The 15,462-nt window shown below is 41.5% G+C and overlaps 1 protein-coding gene across 1 annotated transcript; it reads left to right on the top strand.

Annotated features, from left to right (window-relative positions):
- The first annotated feature begins 9,196 nt into the window (after positions 1–9,196).
- LOC110926616 lies at positions 9,197–9,787 on the top strand. The gene has a single exon (XM_022170340.1). The coding sequence runs from the start codon at positions 9,197–9,199 to the stop codon at positions 9,785–9,787; it is 591 nt and encodes a 196-aa protein (XP_022026032.1).
- The last annotated feature ends 5,675 nt before the right edge of the window (positions 9,788–15,462 follow it).

Raw genomic sequence — 15,462 nt, forward strand, 5'->3', positions numbered from 1 at the left:
GATCATCCCAGGTTCAAGGATCCTCCTTCGTTCCAGGATCATCCCAGATACCAGGATCCTTACAGATGCCAGGATCCCTAAAAAGTTTGCAAACAGGGAGTTTAGATGTCCATCAAGGGGACTTCATTCCAATGCAGACCATTGCTTCCACTGGTCCCTCCGTTGTTCCAGAATCCCAGCAATATGGATTCCCTAACTTGAACCCAATGGGAGGTAACACTTTAAATAATTATCCTACTACTAACCTTGGGTTCATGCAGGATACAGGTACCAATCATGTTATGGCCAGGGAACTACAGAAACTAAAGGACATGATCTCAAGTGTTCCAGGGGTAGTCAAGCCTATCCCAGAGATTGCAGATGGGAGCCACAAGGTATCTCGCTTTGCACCACCAATCTGTGATGCAGAGGTACCCAAAAGGTTCCATATCCCTACCATGAAGTTGTATGACGGCACAACGGATCCAGAGGAGCATATAGCACAATATAGGGAAAGGATGGAGATCAATCCTATCCCAGAAAAATTGAAGGAAGCATGCCTATGTAAAGGATTTGGATCTACTCTTACTGGATCAGCCCTTAAATGGCTGCTAAGTCTTCCCCCTTACTCTATTACTTCATTTGCTAATTTAGTTAATTTATTCAATAACCAATTCTCTTGTAGTAGAAAGTTCGAAAAATTAACTAGTGATTTGTACAGGATAACTCAAAATCATAACGAATCATTAAGAGATTATATAACCAAATTTAGTAAAGAATCCTTGGATATTCCCAACTTGGATATGGCTACGGCTGTTGAAGCCTTCAAAATGGGACTTCTTAAGGATTCATTATTCTATGATGATCTTGTTATGACACCTTGCAGGAACTTAGATGAAGTAAGAACTCGAGCACTCAGGTTTATCCGGCTAGAGGATGACAAGAGGATCCAGGAGAGACAAGTAGGATCCTCAAAACAAGATAAGCAAGGATCCTCCTTCAAAAACAACAAGTTCAAATCCTACCATAGAAACGAGAGCAAGAATGTGCATGCTGTCGACCAAGAAGAGGATGATGAAGAATATCCTCCAATCTCGGAATATTGTTTTTCCGTTGATAATCATGAACTAATCCTTGCAATGCAGAATCTAGGTGAAAAGGCTAGGTGGCCCAGGAAGAATGATAAACCATCCGGGACTAAAGACAAGTCCAAATGGTGTGCATACCATGAGGATTTCGGCCATCTGACTGAAGATTGCATAGCCTTAAGAAAAGAAATTGGATACCTGCTAAGCAAGGGGCATCTAAAAGAATTATTGGGGAGAAAAAAGCAAAGGACCCAGGATCCTGAAAGGATCCCTGAAAAGGCTCCAGCACCTCCGGCAAACGCACAAGTGATTAACTTCATATCCGGAGGATCAGACATTTGTGGAACATCCTTCTCAGCGGCCAAAAGACATGCAAAAGAATCAAAAATGGATAATGGAGATAGGCCTATTAGAACCTCAAGCGTCTCAGAAGGAAAGATGATAACATTTGATGAGGATGATCGCATTAATGTTCAGGATCCTCACCATGATAGCTTAGTTATCACTCTCTTTATCTCTAACCATTTTGTCCGCAGGATCCTTATTGACGGAGGGAGCTCAGTGAACATTATCCAGCTTGATGTCTTGAAGAAGATGGGAATCCCAGAATCAGACATCACCCCAAGATCCTCCGTGCTTGTGGGATTCAGTGGAGAAACGAAGAAAACTCTGGGGGACATCAAACTCCCAATCTACGTGGAAGGATTACATAATTACCAAAAATTTTGTGTTATTGACTGTTTATCTTGTTGCAACGTTATCCTTGGCAGGCCTTGGATACATGACATGAAAGCAGTTCCATCTACCTACCATCAATGTGTGAAGCTCCCTAGCCCATGGGGGATAATCAAGATCGACAGTGACCAGCAAGAAGCTAAGGATTGCTATACCTCATCCATGAAGCCAACCTCGAGGCCAAGGGAGCAATAGCAATTACAGTATCCTCCGAGGAACGTCTTGGAGGCAAGGGAACAAGATGTAGATGAAATCCTCTTGGATCCTAGTGATCCTGAATCGAAAATCTATATCGGATCAGGGATCCTTGGCAAGATGAAAGAAGACATGATACCCTTCCTCAAAAGAAGAAAATCTACCTTTGCTTGGAAACATGAAGATATGACAGGTATATCTAAGGATATTATTACTCACAAACTTGGCATTGACAGGTCTATCAAGCCAATCCATCAAAAAAGGAGGAAGTTTGCACCAGAAAGGAATGCCATTATCCAAGAAGAAGTAGAGAGACTATTCCGAGCAGGTATGATCAGAGAGGTAAAGTATCCTAAATGGTTAGCCAATGTGGTTGTTGTCCAAAAGAAAAACGGAAAGTGGAGGGTATGTGTCGATTTCACTGATTTGAATAAGGCATGTCCCAAGGATCCTTTCCCATTACCCCACATTGACTCCATGGTGGATGCAACAGCGGGGCATGAACTGTTAACTTTTATGGATGCATCATCTGGATTCCAACAAATCCAGATGGAACCATCTGACCAAGAGGATAAAGCCTTTATGACCCCAACCGGTTTATATTGTTATATTGCCATGCCTTTTGGACTAAGAAATGCAGGTGCAACATATCAAAGGCTGGTAAATATGATGTTCAAAGATCAAATTGGAAAAACTATGGAGGTGTACATAGATGATATGGTGGTCAAGTCAAAGAAAGCTGAGGATCACCTAAGGGACTTGGAAGAAGCATTCGATATCCTTGATAGTTACAACATGAAACTTAATCCTTCAAAATGCCATTTTGGTGTTAAGGCAGGAAAGTTCTTAGGATACATGGTAACCCAGAGGGGCATTGAAGCAAGCCCGGAACAAATCAAAGCATTAATAAATATCAAATCTCCTGCCAATGCCAAGGATGTTCAAAGACTAACAGGCAGGATAGCAGCTTTGAACAGGTTCATATCGAAATCCTCAGAAAAGTGCAAAGAATTCTACGATATCCTAAGGAAGAATAAGAAGTTCGAATGGACTGGGAAGCATGAGAATGCTTTACAAGCCCTAAAAGAATATATGTCCTCAGCACCAGCATTAGCAAAACCGGAAAAAGGAGATGTGTTATCCTTATATCTGGCGGTATCCTCAACCGCTGTAAGTGCTGTCCTTGTTAAGGATCACGAAGGTACACAATATCCTATCTACTATGTAAGTAAAAGTCTACTTGATGCCGAATCCAGGTACTCACACCTCGAAAAACTCATCCTTGCATTAATCATGGCATCCACGAAGTTAAGGCATTATTTTGAAACCCATACTATTATTGTTAAAACTAATTTTCCAATTAAGAATGTCCTCAGGAAACCGGATATGTCAGGGAGAATGGCTAAGTGGGCAGTGAAGCTTAGTGCCCATGATATAAGATACGAACCAAGAACAGCCATTAAATCTCAAGCACTAGCTGACTTTGTGGCTGATTTCAGTAGTGATCTACAAAAGGAAGCAGAATTGGAGGTCCAGCAGCTGGATGAGACCAAGGATCCTTGGATCCTACACACTGACGGATCCTCAAACATCAAAGGCACAGGGCTAGGGATCCTCCTAAAATCGCCACAGGGGGACATAATACCCCACTCCATAGCCTGTGAGTTCCAAGCAACTAACAATGAGGCTGAGTATGAAGCCCTAATTGCTGGCTTACAAATCGCTAAGGATATGGGGGTAAGTATCTTAACGTATATGTAGATTCATTATTGATCACCAATCACTTTAATGGATCCTATGCTGTTAAAGGTGAAAAACTAACCAAATATTTAGAGATAGTCAAAGAATTGGCACTCTCTTTTGTTTCTTTTAGCTTAACACAGGTACCAAGGGAGGATAACACGGAAGCTGATGCATTGGCCAACCTAGGATCATCCTTGAAAATTCCAGAAGATATAAGTATCCCTATCATCCATATCCTGGCTCCTGCTATTGAAAATCAAGTAGCCATGGAAATAGAAGAGGATACTGCAGTAATCCCTAGTGAAGAAGCTCGATCTTATTCAGGATCATGGATCCCACCAATCATGAAATACTTGCAAAACGGAGAGATCCCAATGGGAGAAAATCCTAGAGCTTTCAGGATCAAGGTATCTCAATTTACAATCCTAAATAATATGCTATATAAACGATCCCTTGCAGGACCATATTTAAGATGTATTGAAGATCCTGAAATCGAAGAAGTATTGAGAGACTTCCATGAAGGAGATTGTGGAAACCACACTGGGGGCAGGGCATTATTCTCAAGGATCCTTAGAACAGGATACTACTGGCCAACCATGAAAAGGGATGCTGTAGAGTATGCTAAGAAATGTGATCCTTGCCAAAGACATAGCAATATCCTTCACCAACCAGCTGAATTATTACACCCCATACCATCCTCTTGGCCATTCATGAGATGGGGAATGGATATAGTTGGCAAGCTCCCTAAAGCACCTGGTGGAAAAGTATTTATGCTTGCCATGACTGACTATTTTTCCAAGTGGATAGAAGCTGAAGCCTTCGCTCAAGTCAGAGAAAAGGAAGTCATATCCTTCATTAAAAGAAACATTATAACTAGATTTGGCATTCCCTCTGAAATTGTATGTGATAATGGCTCCCAATTCATTGGAAGCAGAACCACTAACTTTTGTGACAGTTGGGGAATCAAGATGATCACATCAACACCAGTTCACCCACAAGCCAATGGTCAAGCAGAATCATCCAACAAGTTCATCATCAACAATCTGAAGAAGAAGCTAGGATCCAAGAAAGGGAAATGGGCAGAAGAGTTACCTTATGTGCTATGGGCTGATAGGACAACTCCCAAAAATGCCACCGGTCAGACACCCTTCTCTTTAGTATTTGGGGCAGAAGCAGTGATCCCAACAGAGATGGTGATCCCAACTGCTAGAACAAGTGCTCGTGATCCTGAAGAAAATGCTACGATCCTAGCTCAGGATTTGGATACTATTGAGGAAAACAGGGATCTAGCTAGGATAAGGATGGCAAGCTACCAACAAAGGATGGCTGGTGCCTACAACAAGAATGTCAGGATAAGGAAGTTCCAAGTCGGAGATATGGTGTTGAGAAAAGCATTTCAAAATACCATCAATCCTGCTGACGGGAAGCTAGCACCAAAATGGGAAGGTCCCTACTTGATTGAAGCTGAAGCAGGAAAGGGGGCATACAGGTTGCTAACCATGGAAGGAAACTTGTTACCAAGAGCCTGGAATGCTGTTCACTTAAAGAAATATTTCATGTGAACATGATCCTTCCTGCATGTGATCCTTACATTGAAGTATCCTTGAAGGATCCTGGAGATATCGGTGATCCTTACTCAGGTAATATGCTTATCCTAAAACTATTGCATTTTCTTATTTTTTAAGGATAAGGATCATGTATCCTTCATCCCCTACTCACAAACCATTTGAGTTATGATAAGTTCAGGTATCTTCAGCATATCATCAAAGATCTTCAAAAGCACCACAGATCCTTGGGTCCAACCCCAGTTATCCTTGGGATTATCCCCAGTTTCCGCCAGCAGCGCACGATGATCCTGATATAGTTCACGTCCTTGGGATCAGTACCCACTTTCGGGGCTGGCGACCTCATCGTACTGGCTATACCCAGGATCCTACGTATAATGGTGGACGCACCATACATCCGTTCCTAAGGTTTCTAACGTTTTCACGTTAGCTAAGGTTTTGACATTTTCATGTCACTAAGTTTGGATAGTTGCCAGAAAGGGCCATACTCCAGTTTACATACGATCCTTTGGGCTTGTCCCCAGTTATCCTATGGGCTTGTCCCCAGTGATCCTCCGGGGTCATCCTCAGTTGTCCTATGGGCTTGTCCCCAGTGATCCTCCGGGATCATCCTCAGTTGTCCTATGGGCTTGTCCCCAGTGATCCTCCGGGATCATCCCCAGTTATCCTTTGGGCTCGTCCCCAGTGATCCTCTGGGATCATTCTCAGTTATCCTTTGGGCTTGTCCCCAGTTACTAACTTATCCTTTATATTGGCTTAGTCCCAAGTTGTATTCCATTTTTTCAGGTTTTCGAAGTTAAACAATTAAGGATCCTTAATCCTTATTATCCATTAAAGTTTTACCTATGGTAATTCCGATTAAAGGTTAGGATCCTAACTTGGATCCTCAGGTATGATCCTTAACTACTTTTAATTTCATTATTCATTTGAATAACCTTTAGACCTTGGCAACTGAACCTATGATCCTTAAAATAAACTATCTTGAAAACTTTCGATTATAGGATATTTGATCCAGGATCATATCCTAAATTTCTTAAACATAATTTGCTCAACTTTTCAAACAAACATGTGTCAAAACAATTGAAAATCAAAAAGGATAATAACACAAGATAAGCGACAAAAGTTTAAGATTTTATTTATTAAACAAAAGGATCTTTAACCCTTTCAAAAAGTTGTCAAAATTACCTACCCAAAGCTTCTACCAGCAATACGTGGCCCGTCCGCTGGGGTAGGTAAAGGGTGTCCATGATAATAGGTTCAAAAGTATTGCAGGGAAATTAAAAGGCGGCAGGATCACAACGGCTTCATCCCCCAAACAGAGGATCCCTCCACCATGTGTAATCCTACCTATTGTTCAAAGGATCCAGGATCCTTAACCCTAAGAAACTATTGTCCAGAGATTACAAACCATAATTGTTTCAAACATCAACAACCACAAAAAACCACTACCAATCCTAAAAAATTGGGCTCCGACCTAGTCTCGAAATATCCATCATCGCCCAATCATGCAGCTTACTTCTTCGCTGCTCCATCACCAGCTTCTCCACCCTGATCCTTATCAACATCACCTCCCTCCAGCATTGGGATATCCTCAGCATCATCGTCATCTTCCAACTCTGCTAGCCTTGCCTTCCAGCCTTCAACATCCCATGTGCTCCTGTCAAAGGAAGGATCTTGAGCCTCCGCAGCCATCTGCAGTTGTATCTTGTACATGGTTACCGCGGCAGAGACCTTAGCGTCTTGGGTAATGTCATGCTTCTCATAATCAAACTTGATCAACGCTTTAACAGCCTCATCTTTGACTACCCGGATCTCCTTCTCAAGATCGGCAATCTTAAGATCCTTCAGCCCACACGTCTGTTGAAGGTCAGCAATTTGACGATCCTGATCCTCAACCTGATTGACGTAAGTCTCCATTTCGGAGAATTTCTAAAGAAGACAACAGGAAAGCAACATCAGACACATGTGATCCTCGGACTTGTCGAAGACAATTAACAGGGGCAGTGATCCTAACCTCATCAAAATAGTCAAGGAATTGCTGACGGAGAAGAGGAAATCCTTGAAGATCATCTGAAGCCTTCCTCTTTTTTCCCTTGCCCCGAATGGACGCTTTAGGGGCTGAGACTGAAGGGCTGGCAGCAGGAGCCTTCTTCTTCGAGGACGTGACATTGGCAAGATCACTGATCCCAAACTTGGAGGCAGATTTAACAGACCTGGCAGATTTTCCAGCACCTACACAATTCAAAAAACAAGATAAGTCTCCTTGTTAAATTAAATACTTTCACATAAAACTTATTTTTATGAGGATACTTACTTGACATTGTAACAGACGCAGAGGATATCTCTTGAGAATCTTGGATAATAATCTGGAAGCTTCGAACTTCAGGATCAAGCTTCTTGAAAGCTAACACTCTCTCTTTGGCAGCAGGGGTCAACCTTAAGTGAGCAACGGAGATAGCTGCATAAAAAGACAAAAAAGAAAAGACATCAGTGATCCTCATCATATGAGACAGAACTGATAGTGATCCTTCGAGGATCCTCTATCCTACCATGAGTGGCCCATTCCTTGGGCAGATCCTTCCCATCCGGGATGGAATCCCTCTTAACAAAGAAGAATCGACGTTTCCAGTTGGTATCATTCTTGGTCACTTTGAAAATAGGGTGATCCTCCCCAGCTTTCCGTTTCAGCAGATACCGGTGGGAACCAAACGTAGTAAGATCATAGAGCTCGGCCAGCTCTGCCATCCCCAGATCAATCCCTTCCTGCTCGATGATCCTCTCGAAGGTATATAGAACCCTCCAGATCATCGGCATAGCTTGGATATATGAGATGCCGGTAAGAGAAAAGAAAGATTGGGTAAACATCGGAAAAGGATATGAATACCCAATGAGGAAGGGAGTAGCAGGAAAAGCCACCCAGACATCTGAGACAAGATCGCTCAAAGCAGTAGGATCAAAGGGTTTAAAAACAACATTCGCTGGGAAACAATGGCGAATCTTGTCTATGTGGACATCAGTAAAGCAGCATCTCTCCACGTGAGAATCCTTGATAATTCCCTGGCTCTTTAAGGGACTATCCTTCTTGGGACTCTTATGCGGAGAATTACGGAGCAGCATATTATGAACAAAAAACAGAGTAAAAGCACGAAAGAACAGAGCAAAGAAGAGAAAGAAGAAGATGATACCTGATCAAGCCTTCGGTGACGATTATAAAGGGAGATACTTCGAATTTAAATACAAAATGATCCTAACCCTATCTCCTATTTATAATGATGATTCGCAGGGATTGTCACATCAGTGACGTAAATATCATAACGGCTAGTCCATATGCAACGGCTAGTAAATCGGAATCGTCCGTTAGAGATAAGCTCAAAGCAAAATATAACTCATCTATTTACATTTAACTCCTTATATTTTGGGGGCAATTGTTGGGGCTGGATTTTACTATAAATGATCCTTATACGTGATCCTGACCAGTGATCCTTGTTTCTTTGGCAGATAGTGATCCTCAGCCAGACTTCAGGATCAGGATCATGGGACGATATGGTGATCCTTACACTAACGGTCACTTCCACTTGTTACAAAATTGTTTTGCAGGAACACCTAGCAGGATATGCCCTACACATCATGATCCAGGGACGCGTTTTCACAAATATGGCAAGAGCTAAATTGGAGATAGACGTTGTACCGGATATGGAAACTTAGCTTGATTAATGGGCAGCAATTTAGGCTAGATTATCTTAATTTCTAAAGGGGTAATGAGCTGATATTTAGTCATTTTACCTAAAATAAGTCACCCACACATGTATAAGTACCCGTCTTCCTCATTCGGAAGAAAACACACAACATACGACACAAGATTTAGAGGGCAACCAGCGACAGTTTTGTTCGATGGAAGTTTGGCACAACATTCGTAACCGAGATAATCCTGTTAGCTGGGTGAATATGGTTTGGTTCGGCCAGTGTATTCCCCGGCATTCTTTTCACCTTTGGCTAGTTATTAAAAATAAGCTCCGAACACAGGACCGGTTGCGTGTTTGGGAAGCGGGTAGTGAAACAAACTTAAGACTCATGTGCTGCCCACTTTGCCAGCATGACAGAGACTCTAGAGATCATTTGTTTTTCTCTTGTGATTTTGCTTCGCAGGTTTGGAGGGAAGTAAGGGCTATGGTTGATATGGATACCGTCTCTGGATCTTGGGTTTCCATTTCGGAGTGGATGGAACGGTACTCGAATTCTAATACTCTAGATCGAGTGGTTTGTAAGCTGGTGATAGCTGCTGCGGCTTATTATATTTGGCAGGAACGCAACAATAGGCTTTTCAACAGAAGTCAGGGTTCGGTGAGCCAGATTGCCGAGAAGATTAAACATACTGTCCAACTTCGGTTGATGGATTTCAAGCTTCAAAAGCGAATGGATTACAAAAGAGTTGTAACGAGATGGCAGATCCCAGAAAGGGTGCTGATTGAAGACCCGGGTTAAAGTTTCTTGATGGGGGGTGTTTAGTTTGTTAGTTTTTGTCGTTTGGCCGTGTTTTTTGTTTTTCGGGTTGTTCTTTGTTTTGTGGTTGTCGTGTTTGGGCTTTGTTTTTGGCTTGTTTGTAGTGACTTGTAGTGTGTGTCAGTGTTTTGGCACACCCTGTTCTTTTGTTTGGTGATTTATAAAATTTACCGGGGTAACCCTTTACCCAAAAAAAAAAACTCTCAAACACTTAGACACTCAGTGATCCTTGTACTCAGCTCATTACTATCCGAAGTTGTAACTACATTTTTATTATATGGAAGTTGGTGATCGGTAGTTGCCATCACCCGAGGTTTTTTATGCCGGAGATCATATATTGATCAAGGGCTTTTTCCTCGTATAAATCATTGTGTCTTTGTATCTTTATCACAGAAGTGATCCTTTACTTTCATAGCTAACCAAGCATCATACCCCGTTTACATAAAGTTTGGTTACATTATCCTTGTGTGATTTTTGACCAAAACACAAAGGAAGCTAAAATGGATAACGGAGAAAGACCTATTCGAACATCAAGTGTCTCGGAAGGAAAAGTTATAACCTTTGATGAGGATGATAGAATTAACATCCAGGATCCTCATCATGATAGTCTAGTCATCACTCTCTTTATCTCTAACCATTTTGTCCGCAGGATCCTTATTGACGGAGGAAGCTCAGTAAATATTATCCAGCTTGATGTTCTGAAGAAGATAGGTATCCCTGAATCAGATATCACACCAAGATCCTCCGTACTTGTGGGATTCAGTGGCGAAACTAAGAAAACCCTGGGGGACATCAAACTCCCAATTTATGTGGAAGGATTACATAATTATCAAAAATTTTGTGTTATTGACTGTTTGTCTTGTTGTAATGTTATCCTTGGCAGACCCTGGATACATGATATGAAGGCAGTCCCATCCACCTACCATCAATGTGTGAAGCTCCCTAGCCCATGGGGAATAATCAAGATCGACAGTGATCAGCAGGAGGCTAAGGATTGTTACACCTCGTCAATGAAACCAGCCTCGAAGCCAAGGGAGCAATAGCAATTACAGTATCCTCCAAGGGATGTCTTGGAGGCAAGAGAACAGGATGTGGACGAAATCCTTTTGGATCCTAATGATCCTGAATCAAAAATCTATATAGGATCAGGGATCCTTGGCAAGATAAAAGAAGACCTAGTATCCTTCCTCAAAAGAAGAAAGTCTACCTTTGCATGGAAACATGAGGATATGACAGATATATCTAAGGATATTATAACTCATAAACTTGGCATTGACAGGTCAATCAAACCAATCCATCAAAAAAGGAGGAAGTTTGCACCGGAAAGAAATGCCATTATCCAGGAAGAAGTAGAAAGATTACTTCGAGCAGGTATGATTAAAGAGGTAAAATATCCAAAATGGCTAGCCAATGTGGTTGTTGTTCAAAAGAAAAATGAAAAGTGGAGGGTATGTGTCGATTTCACTGATCTAAATAAGGCATGTCCCAAGGATCCTTTCCCATTACCCCACATTGACTCCATGGTGGATGCAACGGCGGGTCATGAACTGTTAACCTTTATGGATGCATCATCTGGATTCCAACAAATTCAGATAGTACCATCTGACCAGGAGGATACGGCTTTTATGACCCCAACCGGTTTATATTGTTATATTGCTATGCCCTTTGGATTAAGAAATGCAGGTGCAACGTATCAAAGGCTGGTGAATATGATGTTCAAAGATCTAATTGGACAAACTATGGAAGTATACATAGACGATATGGTAGTAAAGTCAAAGAAAGCTGAGGATCACCTAAGGGACTTGGAGGAAGCATTTGATATCCTTGATAATTATAACATGAAGCTTAACCCTTCAAAATATCACTTTGGTGTTAAAGCAGGCAAATTCTTAGGATATATGGTAACTCAGAGGGGCATTGAAGCAAGCCCGGAACAAATCAAAGCATTGGTGAATATCAAATCCCCTGCCAACGCTAAGGATGTGCAAAGGCTAACAGGCAGGATAGCAGCTCTAAACAGATTTATATCCAAATCCTCAGAAAGGTGTAAAGAATTCTATGATATCCTAAGAAAGAACAAGAAATTTGAGTGGACTGAAAAGCATGAGAATGCTTTACAAGCCCTCAAAGAATACATGTCCTCAGCTCCAACATTGATGAAACCAGAAAAGGGAGATGTGTTATCCTTATATCTGGCGGTATCCTCAAAAGCAGTAAGTGCAGTCCTTGTTAAGGATCATGAGGGTACACAATATCCTGTCTATTATGTAAGTAAGATTTTACTTGATGCTGAATCCAGGTATTCACACCTTGAAAAACTTATCCTTGCATTAATTATGGCATCTACTAAACTAAGACATTATTTTGAAACCCATGTTATTGTCGTTAGAACTAATTTCCCAATTAAGAATGTCCTCAGGAAACCAGAGATGTCCGGAAGAATGGCTAAGTGGGCAGTAAAGCTTAGTGCCCATGATATAAGATATGAGCCTAGAACAACCATTAAATCTCAAGCACTAGCCGACTTTGTGGCTGATTTCAGTAGTGATCTACAAAAGGAAGCAGAATTGGAGGTCCAGCAGCTGGATGAGACCAAGGATCCTTGGGTACTACATACTGACGGATCCTCAAATGTCAAAGGCACAGGGCTTGGTATACTACTAAAATCGCCACAGGGGGACATAATACCCCGTTCCGTAGCTTGTGAGTTCCAAGCCACTAATAATGAGGCTGAATATGAAGCCTTAATCGCTGGCTTACAAATTGCTAAGCATTTGGGGATCAGGTATCTTGAGGTATATGTAGATTCATTGTTAATTACTAACCACTTTAATGGATCCTATGCTGTGAAAGGTAAAAAACTAACCAAATATCTAGAGATAGTCAAAGAATTGGCACTCTCCTTTATTTCTTTCAGTTTGTCACAGGTACCAAGGGAGGAAAATACAGAAGCTGATGCATTGGCCAATCTAGGATCATCTTTGAAGATCCCAGAGAAAATAAGTATCCCCATCATCCATATCCTGGCTCCTGCTATTGAAAAACAGGTGGCCATGGAAATTGAAGAGGATACTGCAATGATCCCTAGCGAGGATACTCAATCTTATTCAGGATCATGGATCTCACCAATCATGAGATACTTATAACACGGGGAGATTCCTATGGGAGAAAATCCTAGGGCTTTCAGGATTAAGGTATCTCAATTCACAATCTTAAATAATGTGTTATATAAGCGATCTCTTGCAGGACCATATTTAAGATGTATTGAGGATCCTGAAATTCAAGAAGTGTTAAAAGACTTCCATGAAGGAGATTGTGGAAACCACACTGGGGGCAGGGCATTGTTCTCAAGGATCCTTAGGACAGGATACTATTGGCCAACTATGAAAAGGGATGCTGTGGAGTATGCTAAGAAGTGTGATCCTTGTCAAAGACACAGCAATATCCTTCATCAGCCGGCTGAATTTCTACATCCTATACCATCCTCTTGGCCATTCATGAGATGGGGAATGGATATAGTTGGCAAGCTCCCTAAAGCACCTGGTGGAAAAGTATTTATGCTTGCCATGACTGACTACTTCTCCAAGTGGATAGAGGCTGAAGCTTTTGCCCAAGTCAGAGAGAAGGAAGTTATATCCTTTATTAAGAGAAACATTATAACCAGATTTTGCATTACTTCTGAAATTGTATGTGATAATGGTTCCCAATTTATTGGGAGCAGGACTACTAACTTTTGTGACAGTTGGGGAATTAAGATGATAACATCAACACCAGTCCATCCACAAGCTAATGGTCAAGCAGAATCATCCAACAAGATCATCATCAACAATCTGAATAAGAAACTTGGATCCAAGAAGGGGAAATGGGCTGAGGAATTGCCTTATGTGCTCTGGGCTGATAGGACAACCCCCAAGAATGCTACTGGTCAAACACCCTTCTCTTTGGTGTTTGGGGCAGAAGCAGTGATCCCAACAGAAATGGTGGTTCCAACTGCTAGAACAAGTACTCGTGATCCTGAAGAGAATGATGCAAACCTAGCTCAAGACTTGGATACTATTGAAGAAATCAGGGATCTAGCTAGGATAAGGATGGCTAGCTACCAACAAAGAATGGCTGGTACTTACAACAAAAATGTCAGGATAAGGAAATTCCAAGTGGGGGATATGGTATTGAGAAAAGCATTCCAAAATACCATCAATCCTGCTGATGGGAAATTAGCACCAAAATGGGAAGGCCCTTACTTGATTGAAGCTGAAGCAGGAAAGGGGGCATATAGATTGCTAACCATGGAAGGAAATTTGTTACCAAGAGCCTGGAATGCTGTTCACTTAAAGAAATATTTCATGTGAACAGGATCCTCCTAGCACATATGATCCTTACTTTGAAAGCATCCTCGAAGGATCCCAGCGATGTCAATGATCTTTACTCTGGTAAAATCCTAATCCTAAACTATTTCATTTTCTTATTTTTACCTAAGGATAAGGATCATGCATCCTTCATCCTCTTCTCACGAGAATTTGAGTTCTGATAGTCCAGGTATCCTCAGCATATCATTAAGAATCTTCAAAAGCATCTCAGATCCTTGGGTTCAACCCCAGTTATCCTTGGGCTTGTCCCCAGTTTCCGCCTGTAGCGCACGATGATCCTGGTATAGTTCACGTCTTTGGGACCAGTACCCACTTTCGGGGCTGATAACCTCATCGTGCTGGCTATACCTAGGATCCTACGTATAATGGTAGACGTACCATACATCCGTTCCTAAGGTTTCTAACGTTTTCACGTTAGCTAAGGTTTTGGCATTTTCATGTCACTAAGTTTGGATAGTCGCCAGTAAGGGCCATACTCCAGTTTACATACGATCCTTGGGCTTGTCCCCAGTTATCCTTTGGGCTTGTCCCCAGTTATCCTTCGGGCTTGTCCCCAGTGATCCTATGGGCTTGTCCCAAGTTATCCTTCGGGCTTGTCCCTAGTGATCCTATGGGCTTGTCCCCAGTTATCCTTTGGGCTTGTCCCCAGTTACTAACTTGTCTTTTATATTGGCTTAGTCCCAAGTTATGTTCTATTTTTCAGGTTTTCGAAGTTAAAACAATTAAGGATCCTTAATCCTTATTATCCATTAAAAATTCATTCACGGTTATCCTGATTAAAGGTTAGGATCCTAACTTGGATTCTCAGGTATGATCCTTAACTGTTTTTAATCCTATTTATTGTTTCTTTATGCTAACCCTTGAAATTTGACAACTAAACCTGTGACCCTTAAAATATGTACTACTTTTTGGGATTTTTCAACTATAGGATATTTGATCAAGGATCATATCCTAAATGTTTTCAATCTGACTTATTCAAAATTACTTATTCAATAAATGTACACCAAAACGATGGGGAATTAAAGGAACAAAAAGGATAATAACACAAGATAAGCGACAAAAGTTTAAGATTTTATTTATAAACGAAAGGAGTAACCCTTCAAAGGTTGTCAAAATTACCTACCCCGAGCATCTACCAGCAATACGTGGCCCGTCCGCTGGGGTAGGTAAAGGGTGTCCATGATAATAGGTTCAAAAGTTATGCAGGGATATAAAGGCGGCAGGATCACAATGGCTTCATCCCCCAAACAGAGGATCCCTCCACCATTTGCAATCCTACCTATTGTCTGA

The sequence above is a fragment of the Helianthus annuus genome, chromosome 14 (genome assembly GCF_002127325.2).
Source record: "Helianthus annuus cultivar XRQ/B chromosome 14, HanXRQr2.0-SUNRISE, whole genome shotgun sequence".
Taxonomy (NCBI): Eukaryota; Viridiplantae; Streptophyta; class Magnoliopsida; order Asterales; family Asteraceae; genus Helianthus; species Helianthus annuus.

Bases quoted from the DNA above. Each gene is read 5' to 3' on its own strand.
- LOC110926616 (XM_022170340.1), top strand. From the start codon at position 9,197: ATGGAAGTTTGGCACAACATTCGTAACCGAGATAATCCTGTTAGCTGG.